The 22,257-nt window shown below is 36.2% G+C and overlaps 1 protein-coding gene across 2 annotated transcripts; it reads right to left on the bottom strand.

Annotated features, from left to right (window-relative positions):
• Positions 1-792: 792 nt before the first annotated feature.
• On the bottom strand, positions 793-20,262 carry LOC135650172 (serine/threonine-protein kinase STY17-like). Of its 2 annotated transcripts, XM_065169364.1 has the most exons (15): positions 19,863-20,259; positions 19,439-19,553; positions 17,751-17,833; positions 16,605-16,677; positions 12,457-12,567; positions 11,435-11,485; positions 9,583-9,719; positions 9,376-9,483; positions 9,046-9,119; positions 6,738-6,913; positions 4,667-4,762; positions 3,031-3,111; positions 2,876-2,926; positions 2,054-2,194; positions 793-1,900 (listed from the first exon to the last, which is right to left on the bottom strand). In XM_065169364.1, the coding sequence occupies exons 1-15, from the start codon at positions 20,057-20,059 to the stop codon at positions 1,826-1,828; spliced, it is 1,569 nt and encodes a 522-aa protein (XP_065025436.1). In that variant the 5' UTR covers positions 20,060-20,259; the 3' UTR covers positions 793-1,825. The 2 variants fall into 2 exon arrangements, with proteins under 2 accessions (XP_065025436.1, XP_065025437.1); XM_065169365.1 differs by lacking the exon at positions 4,667-4,762 and having other exon boundaries at positions 19,863-20,262.
• Between the last annotated feature and the right edge of the window lie 1,995 nt (positions 20,263-22,257).

Here is a 22,257-nt window from a genome sequence, read left to right on the forward strand (position 1 = left end):
TATACGTTAATGTGATGTCAAGAGAGTGAAATGTTACTGTCTAAAATCTTGCCAGAACTACATCGGGAGGGGGGGGGGGCGGGTGGCGGCATTAACCCGATAAGATAAGATCCCTTTCGATTAAGTTAATTTAGGTTTGAAGGATTTGATCCAGTGTTGAGTTTTAGAGGATAATTAATCCAAGAGAATAAGATGTCTAACAGCATAACAGCATAATTGTGGACCTATATATAGTGTGGAACGCGATTGACAGGTAAAAATTATGATTAATATATGAATAATTATGCACATCGTTTAGTCATAAATGGGACTATGAAGTCATGCACTAAGTCCGGAGGCATACGAGTAATGGTGTATCAGCTCAGCCTTTCATTGATGCCACGTGGTCGATTAAGTTACCCTCCTTGGTGTCATGCTTCCTGTTTTATACGTTCTACCCCCTATGTGCCACGCCGACAGAGAGGGGGCGAAGCATCGACTGCGGTAATCACATGTCAACTAACAATAAGATGTTGTAAGTGTTGGACAGATGAGGAGGACACGATGATAGCTGTCCACGTGTCATACGTGTCATGACCCGTGTCAATACGCTCTTGCAAGTTTACTCTCATGAACGATACACATCTCCAATTATTCCATATTTTCCTTGTATGCATCTCTCTGTCTACTTATTCTAACGAGAGACTCAGCTCTCTCTCCCCATAGTATCTGTAAATATTGCTTTTATATTTATCTATATTCTTTCATTATTTTTCTATTCATTTAACATCTATTTTGATTTTCATATTGTGGTGAAACCCGAATAGTACTTACTGTATAGAAATCACACTCTAATGTCACATATATATACTCTCTCGGACCGGCAACAACCAAAAGTTGACCTTCTCGAGTACAGAAATTTCCATTCCCTTTGCCTAGGAGAAATAAACATCGAATTCTTAATACAACTAGGAATTGACCTTCTCAAATCACCCTGCCACCTTCACCAACCCTTTGTTGGAGATCTACCAAATAAGGGAGGTTGAATCTTCTGCCCGGTGGAGAGAGACCGGTAGACAGCATTCTGACCTTCATCAGTAGTCGTTAGGACCTGAGCCAGTTAGGACCAACATTGATCGATACCTCTGCTCCGTTGGCTGAAGTAGCACGAGAGTTCGTAACTGCCGTCGGCTTTAGCAGTGTGTAAAAGATCTCCATGCAAGCCTTCTATAATCAACCCATACAATCCGAGTCAAGATCATAAACACCCAGGCAAGCATTTGTGTGACCACTTTGCTCCGCTTCTGACGGACAGGAGAGCAGCCTCACGCCGGCGTTAATTTTAGTGCGCACCTGAATTTTCCGGGAAAGTACATCTTTCCTCATTGTTGGACTATCCACCAGTGCTTAAAATGAAAGGCCAAAGTAGACCGCCTGTTAAAACAGAACAATAGAACATTGACAATGCAAGATTACTTTGGCCTTCTCGAAACAAAACGAAGACCGAATCCCTAACCGTGACCACGGCAGTTCTGTTAGTGCAAATCACATAAATTGGGTGGCTGAACCACCCATTTACAATCCTCTACAAAAGGAACACAGCCTTTGCCCTTGTTGCTCCATGGATTAATTACCTCTTGGTTCAGATGGAGATGTAGAGGAATATCCACGGTGGCCAACAGCATCTGTTAACTAAAAGGACATAAATTAAGGCTTGACCTGCCTTTCCAATACAAACCTAGAATGTCAACAAAGCAAAGGCAAGATGTTCAAAGAGAGTTACTACTGAATCATTCTACAGAACCGATTTCTGTGGCTATGGACCCATTAATTGTTGTCAGTACCATCAATTTTCCAGGAAGACTTGTTGCTCAGATCCTTTTGAGGCATGTTTTCCTGAGTGTTTGATTGCTCTAGGTTCCTGCTTTAGCGGGGTATGATAAAAGAGTTATCTGACTTGTCCACATATATAATATGAAGTAGAATCTGATGTTTACATATTAAAGGAAGCCTTTTGTATCGTATATGGATGTGGTAATTGGCCTTTTTACATATATTATCAATGTTGAGGTACCTGAACCTGTCGGAGAAGTTCCTCGAGTTCAACAGTAATTTCTGAGAATGTAGGCCGTTTAGCAGGATTTGCCTCCCAGCATCTCTGCATCAAGTCCAGCAATGTAGGATGTGTTTTCTGGGGAAGCACAGGACGAAGCCCCTGGTATTGGAAGTAAACACGATATAAGCTTCTACATGACAGAACACCCGCAATCAACAGCATATTTAAGTTGTCCAATACCAACTTCTAAATAATTTTTTAAACCATGTAAAACATATGGGCGCTTCAAAACAATTACAGAAATTTATCACAGAAAAAAGGGAGAGATTATATTGATGTTGCATGGATATGGACTTGCAAATTGGCTTTGGACATTTAATATATCTCATTTGGCAAAAGATTGATGACCTATGGATACTAGAAATTTTGCTTGCCATAAAGGGATTATGTTCTGATTCTGAAGAAAATACAAGTCCATGGGAGCTTCAACCAAGAATACACATGAGCTTCAGCCAAAGAGTCCTGACCTGGTTGGCAACAAATCTCCCTTAGTCCATGTTTCATTTTTTATAGTGTTCGAGTATATGAATACTCTTCTCTAAAAGACAAATGGGTCAATTTTAATTGTCATTACTAATGATGCTAAACCCATAGATGATAAATTTGGTATGTGACAACCCCAATATTAAGACATATCGGGCATAATTTTTGGTATCCAATTCAAGAATACAGGACACATTGCCAAATTTTCAATAATTCAATATTACTTGCATGACAAAAACCACTTATTCCTAGATAAATCACATGAGTTAATCTGGTTTTATTTATTAAAATACAGACCTGCCTCACTCCTAGGGCAGCTTGCAGAGGCGACATGGACTCATATGGGATCTGTACATCAACACAATTATAACAATACCTCAATAAATCAGATGGTATGACCCTCGATTGACGTTGCCTAAGAAGTAAGTTTAACTGGGAAAACTTTAGTGCACCTTTGATGTTGCGAGCTCCCAGAGCACAATCGCAAAACTGAATACATCTGCTTTCTGATCATATGGTTGATGATTTATGACCTAGAGAGATACATAGAGAAATATATGAATCACAAAAGAATATGGACCAAATATTTGAAGTAGTACAACAGGAAGAAATAAGAGAACTATGCATATTTTAGAAAAGCAAAATGCTGACATGTATAACAGCCATTTTTGACCTGAAAAGGGGAACATATATAATATTCCAGATCTCAATCACTATGAAAGTTTATTATCTCCATTACTTCTATGACACAAGACAGGCTTATATACTCCGATATATGAAGTACAATATGCAATTTCCCCTCTTTTTAAGTTTTTATATTACCAAATACCTTTGTTTTTTTAATGTTAAATAATCTTCAGTCTCCACATAATTAATCACATTCTTCCTTATATGCCATCCTTCAAAATAAATTCCATTTAATTATGAAAATCAAAGGACAACAATTGCAATGCCCGCCACATTCATCTTTAAAGGATTCTCCATAGACACTATATGTTTCAGAACCACTATCACCTGATATATATTACATAAATAACAATAAAATTGGCATTAAAATTTTAGGTAAATGGAATTGTTGTTCATTTTTTTACATTGTTCTTCTAAGTTCCATCTTCATTCTTCCTGAGCTTTTGGGCCCAATGAGATGGGCACCCAGTGTGTGTGTGAGAGAGAGAGAGTGTGAGTGAGAGAGAGAGCGAATGAAGAATGATGCTAAAAAAATGCTTAATTTATTGAAGAACCACCATGAGAAACGAAATCAATGTTTGCACTTATTTCTAGGCCAATGTGTAAATAGTGCAATTGGACATTTATTCACTATCATATTTAGAAGTTCTAGTTTCTCCTAGTTCTTCTATTTCACAAATTCAAATGTAAAAGCAGAACTTGTAGCAGCATATGATAGAAAAAGCGAATGGTGAGAAGTGATTGCATCATTAGTTATCCACCCACATCCAACCATAACCGAAAGTCTTGTTCCGGAATACTTGCAGACCCAAAATTGGTAACCATGATAAATGAAAATTATGATTATGCAGATGAATGTTTATAAATTAAAAGTTGTGTATTGAATAGCACTGAGACTGGGCATGAATGGAATTTTAGTGACACTAAGAGAAAAAATTTCGAAGTATAATTCTAATAGTGCCATGCAAGGAATATGTAAGAGATGAGAATACTGAGATGGATGTACAGACTTATTACATAACATAGAAACAAAATTTTTCACTTATGAATCATTAGATCTAGCCCCAATAGAGGATAAAACAAGTTCTAAAATAATATGAATGTTATGACTTGATGAATTCTTTTTATTGAAACAAGTTGTAAAGCATATCAGAAGAATTAGAAAATTGCGTACTCAAAATTAGTCGGAACATTATTACACCCTGATAGAGATGAGAACATTATTACGTAACCAAAATTAGTTGGAACATTATGACTTGATGTTGTTGTTGTGGTCATGATACATAAAATCTGAAGAATCAGAAAATCAAACATCTAGTTCTTGAATGCATATCATCTTTGAAATTATGATATTTTCCATTACACAATCTAAGTTTAGGCAGAAAAAGACTAAAGGCACACCTCAGGTGCCATCCATCTATATGTTCCAGTTTCTGCTGTCATAATTCCTCCTTGATTCAGAATTCGAGCAACACCAAAGTCTGCCACTTTCACAACCTAAATGACCAATAGGTAGAAAGAAATTTTAATGAATAAAAGGACTACTTCATAGCACCTTTTGGTCAAAGAAAGCATCACATGTTTGTGAACATGTGCTTGCCGCATAAACACCAACATGAACATATTGCGGAAAGGAATAATAGGTTTCAAATAATTAGATTTTCATTTTTTAAATGTAACTGAAATTTTTTTTAGCCATGAAATAAGGTTCTATTTTGATTGCTGAGAATTAAAGAAAAAGAAAACTGGAGTACAGACAAAAAAGGAAAGTAACCTTTTATTTGCCTACATGTGAATGGAGAAAAAGCAGATATATCATTAAGCATTAGCATTACAACTAAGTTAAATAAAAGAAGCATCACAGCTCTCTGAGAAAATGCAGCATGAAAAATAATAAGCAGCCTTAGATTTTAACGTCATGGAGTAAGACACATGGACTTTTGTCCATCATTAAGTTCTACTAATATCACTAGTCAAACTAAGAAACAGCAAATCCATTTCTACAATTTGTAATAAAGTCCCTTTAGTTATTCCAACAATTTATTGGTTCATCTATGATCTAACCAACATGATCTCACAACTTGAGACCTGTCTAGATTTTAGAAGACCAGTGTACTCTGAATTTATGTTCTTTACAAATCCAAGGACTAAATCACTTGCAGGATACAACATAGAGACAATATGCCTTCTGAAACCCTTAATGAAATCATTAAAATTAAGACTTAAAAACAAAGGCCATAAAGTAATATTAAATTTCTTATACAAGAAGTGCAGTTGTCAGGCACACAAGAACCTACTAAAAGGGCATACCTAGTGCACGAGGCTCCTACGAATATGAGATATAGGGAGAATCAATGTATACAGTCTTACTTTAAATACTTAAAGAGGTTGTTTCCATGACTCAAACATTGGTCTCCTAGGTCATAGAGCAATCTTACCGTTGTACCAAGGCCTACCCTCAACATTAAAAGTAAAAGATAAAATGATATATATATATATATATATATATATATATATATATATATATATATATATATATATATATATATATATATATATATATATATATATATATATATATATATATGTGTGTGTGTGTGTGTGTGTGTGTGTGTGTGTGTGTGTACCCTCAACATTAAAAGTAAAAGATAAAATGATATATATATATATATATATATATATATATATATATATATATATATATTTGCCTGTTAAACAGCTTTTTCCGAAGGTTTAACCTAAACAAATCTGAATCCAAGATCATATATCAGCAATAACAGTACCGAATTTAATGGTTTAGGTCTGTTGAATAACGTTTGTCATATTAGCTCCAGTATTCCTCACATATTTCCTATGCTGGTTTACTTGTTTCTGTTCTTTATTAACCTACCAAAGAAACAAACTTCTTAGATATCTCATATCATGTATATCAACCCTCCCTAGACTTTGCATTGATAAGAACCTTGTTCACACTTGACAGTACCATCCTTTTGGTGTAATACCAGAGCTGATTGTTCAACACAATGTGCAGACAAATGGCACTTACAGTTGTTGCCACAAATTATTTATTGCAAAGATTAGATATCTACCAACCATGGTCTGCAGTACCGGACTGTACCGCCCGGTATGGGCGGTATGTACCGGTCCGACAGGCTTCCGGTACGCGGACCGCCTCGTACCGGTCCGACACTGCAGCAGCACTGTAACACTGTAGCAGTGCTACAGTGCTCGTAACGCCTGAATATACCGCTCGGTACACCTGGGTGTACCGCTCGGTATACCGTACCGGTACCGAGCCCAGGTCGAAACTTCGGTACGGTACGGTATTGCGAACCTTGCTACCAACACTGTTAAACTTGATCAAAGACTGAATTCATAAGGGAAACACATTTAGACAATTGTGAAAAATTACAATTGACCAGAATGAAGACCATATTCTGGGAAATTATAGCACAAACAGCTGAGTACATACAAGATTGCTATCCATAAGGAGGTTGGCTGTCTTTAGATCTCTATGAATAATGTCATTTTGATGTAAATAGTCCATTCCCTTGCAAACATCAATCGCAAACCTCAGCAACATAGAGAGCTCAAGGATGTTATGATGCTTATGCAAATAGTCATACAGGTTTCCTCCATGCATGTACTCTGAAACAAAAATTCAATATGCAACAGTATAAGCACAATGCAAAATACAAAGAGAATAAGCATAAAAATAAGACAATGAAAGTAGTTCTGCTAAAATGAAAGAAACATGAGAATGAGAACAAACTTCTAACAATGGCTCATTAACGGATACTCCAAGATAAAACAAACTCATAATAATTAAGGAAGTTTCTTAAGTTTACTGATCTGCTAGATGCAGCCTTTTGAAGATGACCAGAAAGTGTGCAAAAATGAATCCACAATCAAGAAATCGACAAACTTCTGCATTTGAATACAATTAATTATTATAGACAATGATATGTTTTAGCAACATAACCTACACTGTTTACATTTCAGTTACAGAAATATACCCTGAGGAACTAATAGGGCAAAGGGCATTTCTATATGACTAACCCTAGTGATTGTGCTTCTATAACAGAAATACCAGAATGAAAAAGGGAGATGACAAAACTCGTGACTGACCTCAAATTCCATGAGCTTTCTATTTGATTAAAGTTTTTTTTTTATTTTCTTTTGCATTACCTAATATTTCACTCGCATAGTGGCTACTAGGGGTGTTCAAAGATGTTTGAACCAAACCATTAAGGGTCAAACCAAACCAAATTGAAAAAACAGTTTGGTTCGGTTAAAACAAGGTACTTTGAAGTTTGAACCATAACCATTTTGGACCTACCTAACTGAACCGGTTCAAAACTGATTAATCTGGTTTGGTTAACCAGTAATCCAATTTTTTGTTTTAAATAATTATATATATATAAACAAATGAATTGGTTTGGTTCAATGAACTAGTTCAGTTTAATTGAACCAAACTAGAATTTTGATCCAATTGGACTTACATTCTCATAAAGTTTATACCACAAATATCATTCTAAACATTCTAAACAATTGAACATATGCACAAGTGGTTTTTTATTTTTTTTACTGAAAGATGTCATAAAGGAATAATGACTACACATGCAATCCTTTTTTGGTGATGATGAGGATATGCAGTGATGCATACAAATCAACAAAAGGATTGTTAACAAAAATGATGATAAAAAAATAGGGTTCATACCTGATACGAGAGAGCAAGACTAAGAAAGGGACAAGGAGGAAGAGCCACAGAGACGAAGGAAGAGCAGTGAACTCACCAAGTCTAGGAAGGGATTTAGGGTTTTGGGGCCTTTGGGTTGAGTTGGTATTTTTTAAATTAAAATTGGTTCGATTCGGTTTGAACCGGTTAATCAAACCAAAGAAGAATACCACCACAAACTAGAACCATTTATAGCCTTCAAAATCGAATTATTGATGAACTAATTCGGACAAAACTAGTTTGGAATGGTACAATTCAGATATGGTTCGGGTCCCGTTCAATTTAAACACCCATAGTGGCTACAAACCAGGGCTACAATGAAATTTGTCGCTAATCTTTTTCATGGCATATATATAATAGTGCTTTACAAAAGCAATTCCTTTGTATGATATGATACTAGATATGCGATGTCTGTTTTTAGACAAACAGTTCCCCATTTTTGTTCATTATTTTTATATCTTTTTTCATGTCAATCTTGTAGGTCCCATGGAAGTGAGAATTTTATGAAAAATTTTGATCTAGCCAAACCTAGTCATACTGTCCCTAGCCAATCCCAGTATCAAAAACTGACCTTGTGAATTATTCTTTGTTCAACCAATGGTTTTATGATATTGATTCAACTAGACGTGAAATTAAACATTTTATATTTTTCTTACTTTCTTATTACAGAAATGTTACATGTAAAAAAAACCTTATATTGTTTAAAAGTGAAAACTTAAAGCAAAAAAACAGAAGTAACAAGGTGAAATGTCAATGAATAACAGTTTAAGAATACACTCCTGAAGTGGAAGTCCTTAGAGAGAACAGATCATATATAGGCCAGGATAAATTAGTCTGGATGATTCAATACCTATTTCAAGAAATAGCAAAGTCGGAAAAAAAGAGCAAGTTAATATAGCAAAAAATCTTCCACTTTCAGGTTTTTCTTGAAAGACAGAACAATCATTTACAGTAATGAGATACTCTAGCTCCCATGAGATCTGCTGGCCATATATACTGATTAACCATTCAGAATACTGAATTGACACCAATAGACAATTACCTGTTACTATGCAAAACTGTGAGGGCTTTGTGCATGCACCAATAAAACGAACAACATTTTCATGTTGGATTTTCCTGAGAGGATTCACAATTATCATAAGAACCTTGGCCAAGAAAGCATCACAACAGCATATAGAATGAGCACTAGAAGAATAGATCAAGTGATGTGTGGGATTAGCAAAGGATAGCAAAGAACCAAAAAAAGCAATTTAATTGTTGTGATAGAATTACTGTCTATCAGAGAATGCAATGGTAAGTTGCTACACCCAGTAGCAAGTTACCAGACTACAGGACATGATAAAATTTCCACGGGCAGAGATATAGCATTTACTTTAAAATGGACACTTCCTGATGGAACTCTAGGAGAAGAGGTTCATTTAAATGATCAGATCTAATAGCTTTAATCGCAACATCCTGATCCAAGTAGCTGCCATGGTACCTGTAACAATAAATAATAATAGTAATAATATATCAATACAAGTGCACTTCTGGCCCATCATATAAACTTCAGAAAAATACAGTATGTTATTTGACTTACAGTTCTCCACAGGATCCAGATGTAATTTTCTCTCCCATTTTCAACAATCTTCTGTCAATTTCCCACTCATCAGCTTTCAACTGCACAGCAAGCATCCTCTCTGTATCTGAAGAATGAGATGAATCTGACCAGGAACCCTGTAAAACTCAAAAAGGAAAAACCAAGATGAAAACTGTTCTCACCACAAATTAAGATGAAGCCTCAAAGAAGCAAGCATAGCTATCAAGTACCCACGATTATTAGCGCATCTAAAGGACAAACATGGACATGGACTAAATTTCATAGAAATAACAAGCTATCACTGAAGCAAAGACCAGAGAAAGAGATTTAAAAATCAATAAACTTATAGCAATGCAAATAATGCTATACACCTATTTTTCCAATCATAATCCTGTTATATACCCTATCATCAAGGACTAAAGTTTGCTATTTTTTGTTGGCACTGAAATGCAAATAATGCTTTAACTAGCATGGTTTAATTGTTAGGAACTAACACAGAATATATTCCATAATTAAACATCATTTATCCACTTCAGGTTTGATATCACTGTCACATAAGAACACACCAACAAAATGTTTTCCAAATAATTGTCAACTTATAGCAAAACCTCAAAATTCTTAGTAGACAAACAACACTTATGATAGACAAGAACCTCAGTGGACCTACATCTTATTTGCAAAAGCAAGACATACCTTATCAATCAGTTATACAACCAAAAAAGCAGTTACATAAAGATTCCAATAAACCCTTAGCACAATAAAAGACAAGGTTGGAGGACCATTCATTTGATGCAAAGAGCTTCCATCATCTCCAAGGCCCAAAGGAGTTCAAAATTCTGTAATAAAAAAGAAAAAGGAGCCAAGAATCTTGAAAACAGAACACATCAAGGATTGTCTTATCAGTTGCACACTCTGTGCCAATCAATTTCATTGCGTATCTGGTAGGATTGGTGTATTAACCATGCTCCAGGTCAGCACAAGACATCAGTTCAGTAGCAGCCATTACCAGCCAATGTGTCATTCATGCATACCGTATGCCATGTTGTTTAATTGTATTCAGGGTCACAAAAGCTAAATAAAAAACATGCTCATGGAAAAATATGCAGGATGAAAACAAAAGAGAAACCTAGATGAAAGAACGAGAGAGAAATGGGGAGGGACCGTTTTGTAAGGAACCGATGAGAGAGAGACACAGAAGGACGCTTCTAAAGAAAGAGAACTGACAGTGTGAGAGAAAGCTGTTCAATTTCTCATAGATTGGACTTTCTCATCTGTTTGAAGCAACCTGGTGATGTGAAAGCAGGTCATAGCTTTAAATGGATGGTGCTTTATCAATAGTTACATTAAAGTATAAATTCTCTAATATCTGGAAGTCTCTAATTTTTTGTACGCACTTTGGAGATCATTTCATTATAATTTATAACAAGTGAAGTCACAAGTGAAAGAGAGGACAAACCATGCCATAAATAAACAAGGACAAATGTACACTAAGTCAGAGCTAGTTTCAAGCCTTTTCTTTATATAGTGCACAAAAGTACTTCCACATTAGAACATCAAAACTTTATCAATCTAAAACCACAACATATCTCGGATGACCCAATATATGCTGTAGATTTTCAGAAAGAAAAGATGTAAGCTAATTAAGAATTAAAAAAAAAAACATTGCAACAGTTCTTCAAAGCTTAGATAACATATTTAATCAGGGAAAGAACAGAAAGCAAGTACCAGCACCTGATATAAGTTTTTATAAGAAATAAAACTATGACAGATATAGCAAAAATAATTTATTTATTTATTTGATGGAAAACAAGACAATAGTAACAGTAATTAAAAAAGGGAAGGAGCTATATACCTCATTTCTATTAAGTGCTGTCTCAATCTCCTTGTGCAAATCATCTGTTTGCTGAGCACAGTATTGCAAAATCATCAATTCTAAACAAAAACGGGAAAAATAGCATAGAATAAAGGAAATAAGAATCATGATGCCACTTATTTATCTAGATATGTCAAAATGATATGGCTGCCAACTAGAGAACAGAGAAATGTTCATTGGTCCAATGGCTACGAAGCACAAGGATTGCATAATTTTAGCAAGACAACAAGAGAAGGGAGAGAGAGAGAGAGAGAGAGAGAGAGAGAGAGAGAGAGAGACGTAGTTTAGTTAGTATCATAGAAGCTCTTTTTTTCATCTTAGCAAGAGAAAATCATTGACGGTATTAGATAAGTTCAAACTGAATATTAGGTTTGCTAGGATTGGATCACACCATCATCAAAGATTTGAAGACAAATAAGACAAAGGTCATCTTCAGAGGACTGTACAGTTAATCATCATTCACTCCTCTAGAAGAGGCTTATTTTTCACAAGTTTTGATGGAGTCAACCCATCACATTGGCCTCATTCAACAGATCTTACTAGCATTTTGCCGAATTGGCAGAAACTACTAAATCATCCAAAACAAGATTCCAAAAGGAGTTTCATATCATAACTGGCAGCCAATTTTGAAGTGCCAAAATTAAGTGCTTTTAGTAAGATGAAAAACCGCAAAATCTTCTAAGGGAACTTCAATAGTCAAAGCACATCAACAGAAAGTCAAAGATGACCAAAATTATCACCATCACAACAGGACAGGCATTGCATTAAATGGACAAACTAAGTGGCTTCCAGTGTTCATCGTGATGCAGCACTTTCAGTTTAGTTTACACAGCTACAAGATGCACAGAGTAGGCTGACCCTGTCTAGTTCAGGTGTATGCTATCCTTCAGTCAGCTTTAAAAATTGTCGTCTTCTCATAATTTCTTTCCATACAAAGACATGTCTGGGCATAAAAAAAAACAAATATGAATCTGACAGACGGATTTTCAATAAAAGCCTACCTCTTCAGACCATCCATCAACAACAAATACATCCAAAGAATATCCATCTGTTGTTGAAAAGACATGAGCCTCCCGGATATTGAGTCCAATTTCAGACAGCAATGTGGAAAGCTAAAAAGATGAAGTTGCAGTTAGAATGCGTTGGATGGTTAATGAACAAAAAAAACTATAGACACCTATTATAGTATCCAAAAAAATCAACTAATGTACTAAAACTTCGAAAGTATATTTTTTTGATGAACCGGTAATTCACAGGAAAAAGATGCCCCAATCTTTAGCACCAAATATCAATGGTTATAATTACAAGGTAGTGAGTGGCAGGCTGGCACACAGTCAAAAGCATGTGCTCAGACGCTCTCATACACAAGAAGTTAGTCAGGAGAAACGACTAAATTATGAATTCCATATGAATAGTTCATTGCTCTGCAGCCAATTCCAAACATGGCAAAATGAGGATTGCTTAAGAGGAAGGTTTCGATACAGGTGAAAAAGGAATAAAATCCCAGTGTTCATATTGATAATGGTTGGCATCCAGACCAGTACAGTACTGCTACAAGCCTCATGGTGATTTGATATGATTCAATCCAGCTGGTTCCTGTTCCGAGCCTAGTTAAAATGATTAATAGAAGATTGAAATGTTTCTAAGATCTTCTGAAACCCATACGTCAAGAAACTTATAAAATCGCTGGAGTAGGCACATTATGCATGTATTACAAATTTACAATTATATAGTTGAAATCTTGAAACAATTATAAACGTGTAGCCAAGTCAAAAGCATACATGTAAATACCTAACATCACCAAACAATCATGATAGTAGGGTGGGAGGTAGGTCCAGCTCGGTTGTTGATCAATATTATATTGTGAAGAACTTACGTGTGATATTACTCTCTTTACGTTTGATTCTAGTACACTGTGTGATACTGACAAGGTAAATAACAAAACACACGGTTTCCTGATTATACAGTACAGCTAAGGTAGTTACCAGAATGGAGATTCAACTTAGGCTAGTGCAAAGTGGGGCTGGGGAAAGTACAGCTACGTTGACTGTTGAGCAATAAAATTGTCACCACTGGCACTGCCGCACTGTACTAGTGGCATAAGCTCTATGAACCCTCTGATATGATAAACTGGGACCAATCATCAACATCATACAATGGCCCATAAAATCCATACTTATAAGCTCCTACACAAGCTATCTCTCATCTCCTCAAGATCAACAACTTACCATTGTCTTTACAACCATAAATATAGTAGATGATCTGAGGCTATGAACATCATCTTGTGTATATGTAAAAAGTTCTTTTTCTCCACACTCCACCTCTGTGTCTGTTTATTGGGAACATAAGATCCATAATGTCAGCCACCATCATTTGCAAATATGCTATCATCTATCTCATTGTCATCGTTGAGGACCTCACAAAGACCATAATCAAATGGAGAAGTTTTGTCATTGAAATCATTTGTTGCTCAGCAATAGCATCCAAGGCGTCAATGTACCAACATGGCATAATAACTGAGGACAGCAATGGACGACTGACAGTCAGTAATCTGATCACATCCCAACATCAGGCTCTATTCTTAATAGCGAACAGTCTCATCTTCTCGACCCTCCATGGACAAGATCGACCTCTTGTATCATTAACAAGTGGATCATCCTGGTTATCTGCCATATGTACTTAACGTATCATCAAATCCAAATTATCCTAATAATAGTCTATCAAATTGATCTTGTTGGGGGGCTTTCATATCTTTGCCCATTCCAGTCAATGCAACCTCAGATGCATTTGATATTGAACATAAATCAGATTCTCCAACCATTTTTATGAAAGTCGATTGCGAACTGCAATATATATTAAAAAAAGAAACTTGTAATTGCTAGATGATGCAATCTGTCATAGGATTCACACTGTAATTTTCCTCAAGTGAGAAACAAACCTCTATATTGTAGTAACCAGTCAGCTACCAATTTTCAATTAAATCATCATGTTCAATAATAGTTTTAACTGAGCTAAAGATAGGAGGAGCTTTCTTGATACATCAAACTATATCCATGATGCTAAATAGATGGAAGATTACTATGTGATCCAGAGGTGCCAAACAGTAGAGTAAACTTTAGGGCCAGTGAACAATTAATGGAGATGTCAACACCGTACTGACCTAATGATGGACATTAGTAATATACCATTGGTAAAGAAGATAGTGAGCAAGGCAAAAGACTACCTGTTTTATTTGCAACAATCGTAGGGTATAATTCTTAACGAGAAATTAGATCAAAGGTGAGCTCTTGGTGCCTAGGGTGGCAAGATCTACCAGCAACCATCACCTCGAGTCCATCCAACAAAGGAAAATAGGTCTCAAGGCAAGCTTTGCTTTGCTTAAGTTGGAAGCATATAAATATTTTCTCTAAGACAATGGATGAAACTGCTTCTAATCTTGATCTTCATAAGATTTGGAATAATGATACGATGTTAATAGATGCAATAACGATGGCCATGTAGACATGGCATTAGGACAAAGATCATGACCTTGAGTAAATATCATTTGCCCAAGACAATCCAAAAAGGTTTATGAAAGGAAGGAAAAGGGCATGAAAAAGTAGATCATGACCTTGAGCACATAAGGAAGAGCATTGCCGAGATTCAGCCTGGTAGAAGTTTGTAATTGTAATTACCTTCTTACTGGCATGGGTTGCATGGATCAAAGCATGACAATAACCCATGGTCTCAATTTGTTCGAGCCAGAGGATCCTATTGGCCACATAGCCATCATTTAAATGACTTATACCACAAGACCTTCATTCACTTTTATGGGATAGAAACCCATATGATATAATGAATATAGAGATCGTCTACCAAATTGATTATCAAACTATTGCAGATAATACATATAAGTTCCTAAGGTAGGAGCAATATCACATGTTTTTGACTCGTACAATGTTGACCTCCAATCACAAGCAGCTTCCAAGACAATGCAAACTCCTCCTGGTATTAGGACAATAGGATATGTATGTTGTTGGCACCAAAGTTTGTGATGTTTTATGATTGAACTTATGTTTGGCATTTGAGTATATGCTGATGTTGTGTGCAGTTCTATGTATTTAGTTACTTCCATTTATCTTTTCCATAGCAGGATTGATTACAAGTCATATGAATAGAGAGGAAGAGCAAAAAAAAGTTCTACAAATATCAAAGAAGATGAAACGATTGATTCATTATAATACCAGGTGAGCCAGTCTATACAAATCAACACTCAGCCATTCTGACATTCCAAAATGGTGGGTATCAGTATGGCACCAACCTGTCCCAAGGTTGGTACTGATATTGGACCAGTATTAAAAACCTCATTACTACAGTTTTATTATTAACTAGGAAGAGAGGAAAACGTTGCTTATCCAATGCTCGACCTAGCTCTCCACTTAAATTAACTCACTTTATTATTTTTATCATATCTCAATATCACTTGTATATGAGGTTGCCTAGAAAGTTAAAACTCATTGTATGGATAGAATTTTCAGAAGGGGCAAGTGCATCTCCCTGTCTTGTGTAAGTTGCTACAATATATCATAAACACAGTTGCTAGTACTAAGTTCTTTTATAGAAGTCACTAACAGAAATTCAATCTAACATTAAGCTTATATTCTGTACGACAGCGCACACATCAAATACATAATTTTAGGAATAAAGCAATGTACTCAAGTAGTTTTTAACAAACGCAACCCACTGCAGATTTTAAAGAGGACCAAATGTGCATACACTTAACCCCTGCATATTCAGAGTTCAAACCCGTGATGGCAGTGAAATAACATAACCGCTCCACCAAGTCCTGCCATCTTAAGTAATAAAATGACAGTATCATATGATTTTATTACAATAAAATCCTGAATCAACAAGAAGAATAAATGCTTCATCAACTGTCAAACAAATTTCATAAAGAAATGTATAAGTTTACAAGTTCTTAGCCTTAAGACATGAATGAATATTAATGACATAAAATAGTTGGCCAAGCAGGTAATCATTTGCTTAGCTACTTATCCAAAGTGATTGGCCATCTTTACCAATCTAAAAGCATGCTTCAAGCATGTAATACGAAAAAAAATGTTCTATTAAGCTCCAATGAACAAAATTTATAAATATGCATCTCAAGTACCTCACTAAGTAGCTTTGGTTTGTCGATTGTGGAAAAGATAATTTCATGAACCACGACACATGTAACATCACGCCTGCAAATTTGGATGTGCAAAATAGTCAGTTCCTATTCTATGAAAGTTAGTGTATGACTTCAACTTTACACACTTAAAATGGACAATTGGATGCATGAGGCTCCTGCCATTGCAGTCTGGGAGGGTCAGTGTACAACCTGACCCTTGCAAGCAATAAGGTTGTTTCCATGACTTTAACCCTAGTCACTCAAGTTTCATAACTGCAATTTTTACACATATATAGCTATCATAGAGAAGTACCAATTATTCCATGTAACCTAATGAAGCTCTTCAAGTTTCCTTCTTGTCGAGGTCAATTAAATTCCAAAAGAATACAAGAAATCCATTGATATAGTTCCAATAAGCTATAAAAATAGGATAAGGGCATCTCTTGCTGGCATGTAAAAGGATATTAACCCATTCTCATTTTTTAACACATAGGGAAGATCCAATCCTGTTCACCTAGCATGCATCTGAAAATAAATAGAACTCATTTGTTGATTCCTTGCATTGACACAAGAAGAGAACCATCATCATGAATTCTTCAAAAATAAATATACATCAGTCCTACAGATAAACCAGTTAATTCTTCATCCTCTACTTAATTTGCATATAGGATTGAGCCATACGACACTTAGCTATTTTATCTCTTTATGCAAGATCAACTATAAAACTCACTGTTAATTGTAAAATTGTAGCTGATAACTTATAGATCTATAGCAAAGTAAAATTTAGATAAACCTCGAAAAACTGAGGACATGGAAAACTAGCAAAACTTGCAAAAATGATTAAAGCATAGTTCCAGCTAGAACATGACTTAGTCATAATAATACTTATTGAGTTTATGCAAGTTGATCAAAATCTGATTCACAAAGAGGAAATTCAAGGATCATCTACTTGTGTAGTTCACCTGTCTAAAGGTGAACAACACAAGTAGATGGCTTATCATTAGCAAGTAACCTTAAACAAGTTCAAATGGGTTTTCAATAGGATTCACATTGATTGCAACTTGAGATTCATGCTCATGACCATGCAGTTTGTAACCAATATCATTGAATTGAAAAATTCCTTGGAAACTAAGACTGGGTAGACACCTTGCGGAAAGAGCATCTCCAAACTCAGATTCGTCTTCAGTGTCGTCACTGTCCATTATCATGTCCAAATTCTGTTCCTCTAGCTTTGAGCAAGTTTCAAAATTAATTCCACAATCCCCACTTCTAATCACATAAGTAAGTAAATTTTATAAATGCATAGACAAGTCAAATAAGCACTTACAATGAACACAAAGGACATAGTAAGTTGGAACTAAATAGAGAAGCCAAGAACAAGATGCAACTAAAACTTGTAGTTTGACACTACTTATGGTCAAATCAAATATAAGATGGAAATGTTTAAACCTAAATACTGCATTTACATGATTTCAACTCATACAGGGAAAGAAAAATAAGTCAGGGAAGGAATTTCCCAATATATAATAAAATAGGAAGGTGTTTTTGAAGCACCTAAGTTGAAAAAGAAATACAATGTGATCCATAAAATTAACAGCCACTAGTAGTAGGTGCTTCCAAGATTTGCAAGTAACATAATAGACAACTATCTTACCCCCAAAAGCAGCCTACAATAGTTGGTGGATGCAAAAATTCCCTTTGCAAGATTAATAAGCTATAATTGTAGATTACATCAATGAGAGTTCTCGAGTATGGAAAGGACTAGGAGTCTGCAATCATCATCTGTTTAGCTCATCAATAAGACCGAAGGGTATGGTATGCGCAGAGAAACAATTTTGCAGTTGAGTATTTATAGTGAAATTTTGAGCTTCCCATTCTCTCTTTCTCCATCTATCTTATATATCTCTCTTTTTTGTATTATATGTTCTCTTTTAATCAAGATAATCTCCACTGGTAGAATGGACTAGCAGTTGTATATCACATAATTGATCCTATCAGTATCAGTCAGAAATAATTTTTCTGTTACTAGGTCAATATGAAAGCTTTAGAAATCGTACATGAGGGAAGCCTGAGAAATCAGGTTAATTTATTTGATGCTTTGTGAATTTATATCAAATAGAGTAAAACTTATATATCAAATAGAGTATAACTTATACCTACCTAGATTTATATCTTTGCAGAATTTATATTCATAAGCTTAGCTTCAAGATATAACCAAACCCATCAAACATTTCACCCTCCCCACTCTCCTCAAGTGATAATCGTTCAAACAGAAAGCTATTATTGCAGTAATGCAGCATCGAGCAAGCAGAAAATCAAGAAAAGATCCCTAAAATTTTATGGACCATAAATAAATTCAATTTTCTTTTCCTTGATGAGACTCCACTAGAAATGATGCCTAAAGGTAATAAGTAAGAGCAGACCTTACAAGAGCATTCAACAATTCTTTCAATTGATTTATGTCTTATATGTCTAAAATCACAAAATACTCGGGGAGACATTATACTTATCAATCATACATCATGAAAAACTGAAGCAGAAGAGGGGACATCAAGAATTTTCCCAAATCTCAATGTTCTTACCCGGTAACAAACTCCAATATTAAGTTGCAAAATGTGGGATCTGCCATTATGATCTTAACACAACTTTTTAGCCAAAGAAACTGAAATTTTCTAATGAGCTAAATTGTAGGTAAAGCATAACCAAAAGCTAAATAGCCATTATAGTACATTAAGTACCTAAGGCATAGGTCATATATCAAGAACTGTAACACCACAACCATTCTAATCAGAATTTCTGAACACAACTAATGAAGACTTCGTTTGAACGGGTACCTTCAGGAAACGAACATGGAAAACTGGCCGCTTGTCTGGGTCCTTGGCTTCTTCCAGAATTTTTTTATGTATCAGAACATCTTCTGCTCTTTCAACATCCAAATCCAGCTTGTAGCTGCATAAACGTGCAAAACCAATCACAATTTATGAACAAGCAAGAAGTATAAATCCATAGAAAGGACCAAAAAATCCCTTGATTGTGTGTAACGAAATACCACTGCTCGTTTGGATATCTACTGAGAATCAAGGACAAATAACCACGAATAATTGCGAAACCCAATTACAGGAAGCTCAAATAATTCGAAGGTTAAGACACATCAGAAGTGACCAATCCACCCGAGCACAAAGCAACATACCAACTCCGCACCCAGAACCCTAAGAAAACCGAAAAGGCACCCGAGATCGACGATCCTACGAACATCACCTAGCCGGCAACCGGTTGAAATGGGCATCGAAGTGCTCCTTGAAGTAGGGATTCGACCGCGCCTCCTCGTACCCGCTCGCTACAAGCCTCTCGTAGATTTCGTTCTTGATGTCATACGCCGCCTGAGCTCCGGCCCCCCTCGAAGGCGACGAGCTCTCCCCGACCTCCTCGATCGGCTCGGCCGCTCCGCCGTCCATTCCCTGCTCCTCCCCTCGATACGATTCAAAAGCGCCGCCCGGTCGCCATCCGTCGCGAGCAAGCTCGAAGCGAGACCGCAGCTAGGGTTTCGAGGGCGAGAGTAACCGCGGGGGGAACAAGCGAGAAGGACCTTACGGTATCCGGCGAAGGGTTACGAGAAGAAATAAGGCGAAGATGTAAGAGCAGAATGGTCTTTTGGACCCAAGTAAAACAGGGTGGGGTAAGCGCCAAACGGTTTCAACTCGCATAAAGTTTTGGGCGTATAATAGAGGACGATTTCGCTCGAAATTACCAGAGGTTGTTGACATCGCTGTCCCATTTTATATTTTCTGCATCGCCTCCTCGCCTTGCCATATTTGGAGCGCCATGCGGAAAATTTGAAAGGGAATACGATCCATAAACGGGGAAAATATGATTCTGGATAAATGAAAAGAAAAAAAATAATAAATCGGCCAGGCTGGTTGATTCGTACGCGCAGATAGGATAGTTCAGGAGGAGCACACATCGTTGATCCTACTCATCTATATCACGCCACGTGGGGAATACGTGGTCCCGCCGGTCCGGTCAACGTTGCTGCGCCGTCTGATCAACCGCGACCCTCTGGTTCATAGAACCCAATACGTAAGAAACCGGTCGGCTCAACGGGACCGAACCATGAAGGTGTAGGAACGCGGCAGGTCCACCTGGTTTCAGGCTGAACCGGTCGACAACTGAACCGCTGCCTTGACTTGGAGACATCGACTCGGTATTGAAATATAAGCAAAAGAAAAGAAAATAAAGTAATGTGACATATAAACGTGTAAAATGCGAAATATAAATTTGTCTGATATACGATGACGCAGAAGGTTCAACTACTGTAACTTGCGACCGAACCGAAATCTAAATCATTCGATAGCTTGTGAACAGTATATCCCATCGCGACAGATATGTATTTTCTATGCTTAAAAGAACATGTCTGCTGAAACTGAAACCGAAACCAAACCGACCCATTCTTTTAAAGAACCGTCGGCTCGTCCACGTCAGCATGTCAGAGAAACTAATGAGCCGATAGATGCGTTATGCTTAATAAAGCAGACCGCGTTAAAGTGGAGCATAAGATGACAAGAGTTTGTGTTGTTGTTGTCGTCGTCGTAAGGTGGAAGAAAGCTTGCGAAGTTGTAGTCGCTGCAAGATTCCTTCTTTCAGAGGGCAAAGGACGGTGCTATGCCGGTTTCGTCAAACTGTGCGACGCATCGTTGAGGAATATGTGAGGATTATCATGGATTTTACGAATGCTGTAATTTTTTTTTTCGAAAAAGTGGACGATTAAGAAATCATACATCGTATATATAAATTAAGAATACGGACTGAATAGAGAAAAGATATATAAACACCTAATTATATATTTACTATAAAAATAATAAATATACAATAATAATATGAGAAACGTAGCCCTACTTCACACGTATATCACGAGAAGGTTATATGCTATATGAAATGCGAAAAAAAATTTATGTCAAGATTAAAATAAAATAATATTAGATTGAATTCACGATGTGTAATTTTTGATAATATCTAAAAAAAATCTTTGTGTGATATGCAAAACCACTATCCCTATATCCAAATATCGAACTATACACTCATTTTTTTCTCATCCTATCTTTTCTTAATCATTTATATTGTTGGATTATAAAGGTTGAAAGAGAAACTATAATCTCTCAACTATGTCCTCTATGAGATGTGTCATTTACTCCCTAGATATCCTATTAATTTATAGATAAGAGCAGATGATTTAAGATAAATTATTAGGAGAGTTCCTCCCATGACATTCCTTAAGAAATCATAATATAAATTTATTTTTTATTTAGTAATATAAATCTAATTAATTTTATTATATATCTTATCCAATTATATAGGATCATATAATTAAACACATATAAGACTTCAAAGATCAAGATTATGATGCAACTGTATCATTTGGTGGCACTTATAAAAATCCATGTGGCTTCCCTGCATCAACTTTTGTTCGCTTAAATTTTGCTATCGACGAATTACCGGTGGTTTAGTATCTTTGCGAGAAGCCGATCGAGATGATGGCCTACACGGAAGCATGCATCTAGACGGACCTCATGGCCTGTGTTCATGCGAATACGAGGCCCAACCCAAATAATCGAGTTGGGCTCATCAGGCTATTAGGCCATACATAATCCAAATTATG

The sequence above is a fragment of the Musa acuminata genome, chromosome BXJ3-9 (genome assembly GCF_036884655.1).
Source record: "Musa acuminata AAA Group cultivar baxijiao chromosome BXJ3-9, Cavendish_Baxijiao_AAA, whole genome shotgun sequence".
NCBI lineage: Eukaryota > Viridiplantae > Streptophyta > Magnoliopsida > Zingiberales > Musaceae > Musa > Musa acuminata.

Bases quoted from the DNA above. Each gene is read 5' to 3' on its own strand.
- LOC135650172 (XM_065169364.1), bottom strand. From the start codon at position 20,059: ATGGACGGCGGAGCGGCCGAGCCGATCGAGGAGGTCGGGGAGAGCTCG. The intron at 2,927-3,030 runs GTGCACTAAAGT...GTTGATGTACAG, and splicing joins GGGAGCTCGCAACATCAAAG to ATCCCATATGAGTCCATGTC. The intron at 1,901-2,053 runs GTACCTCAACAT...CCGCTAAAGCAG, and splicing joins AACTTCTCCGACAGGTTCAG to GAACCTAGAGCAATCAAACA.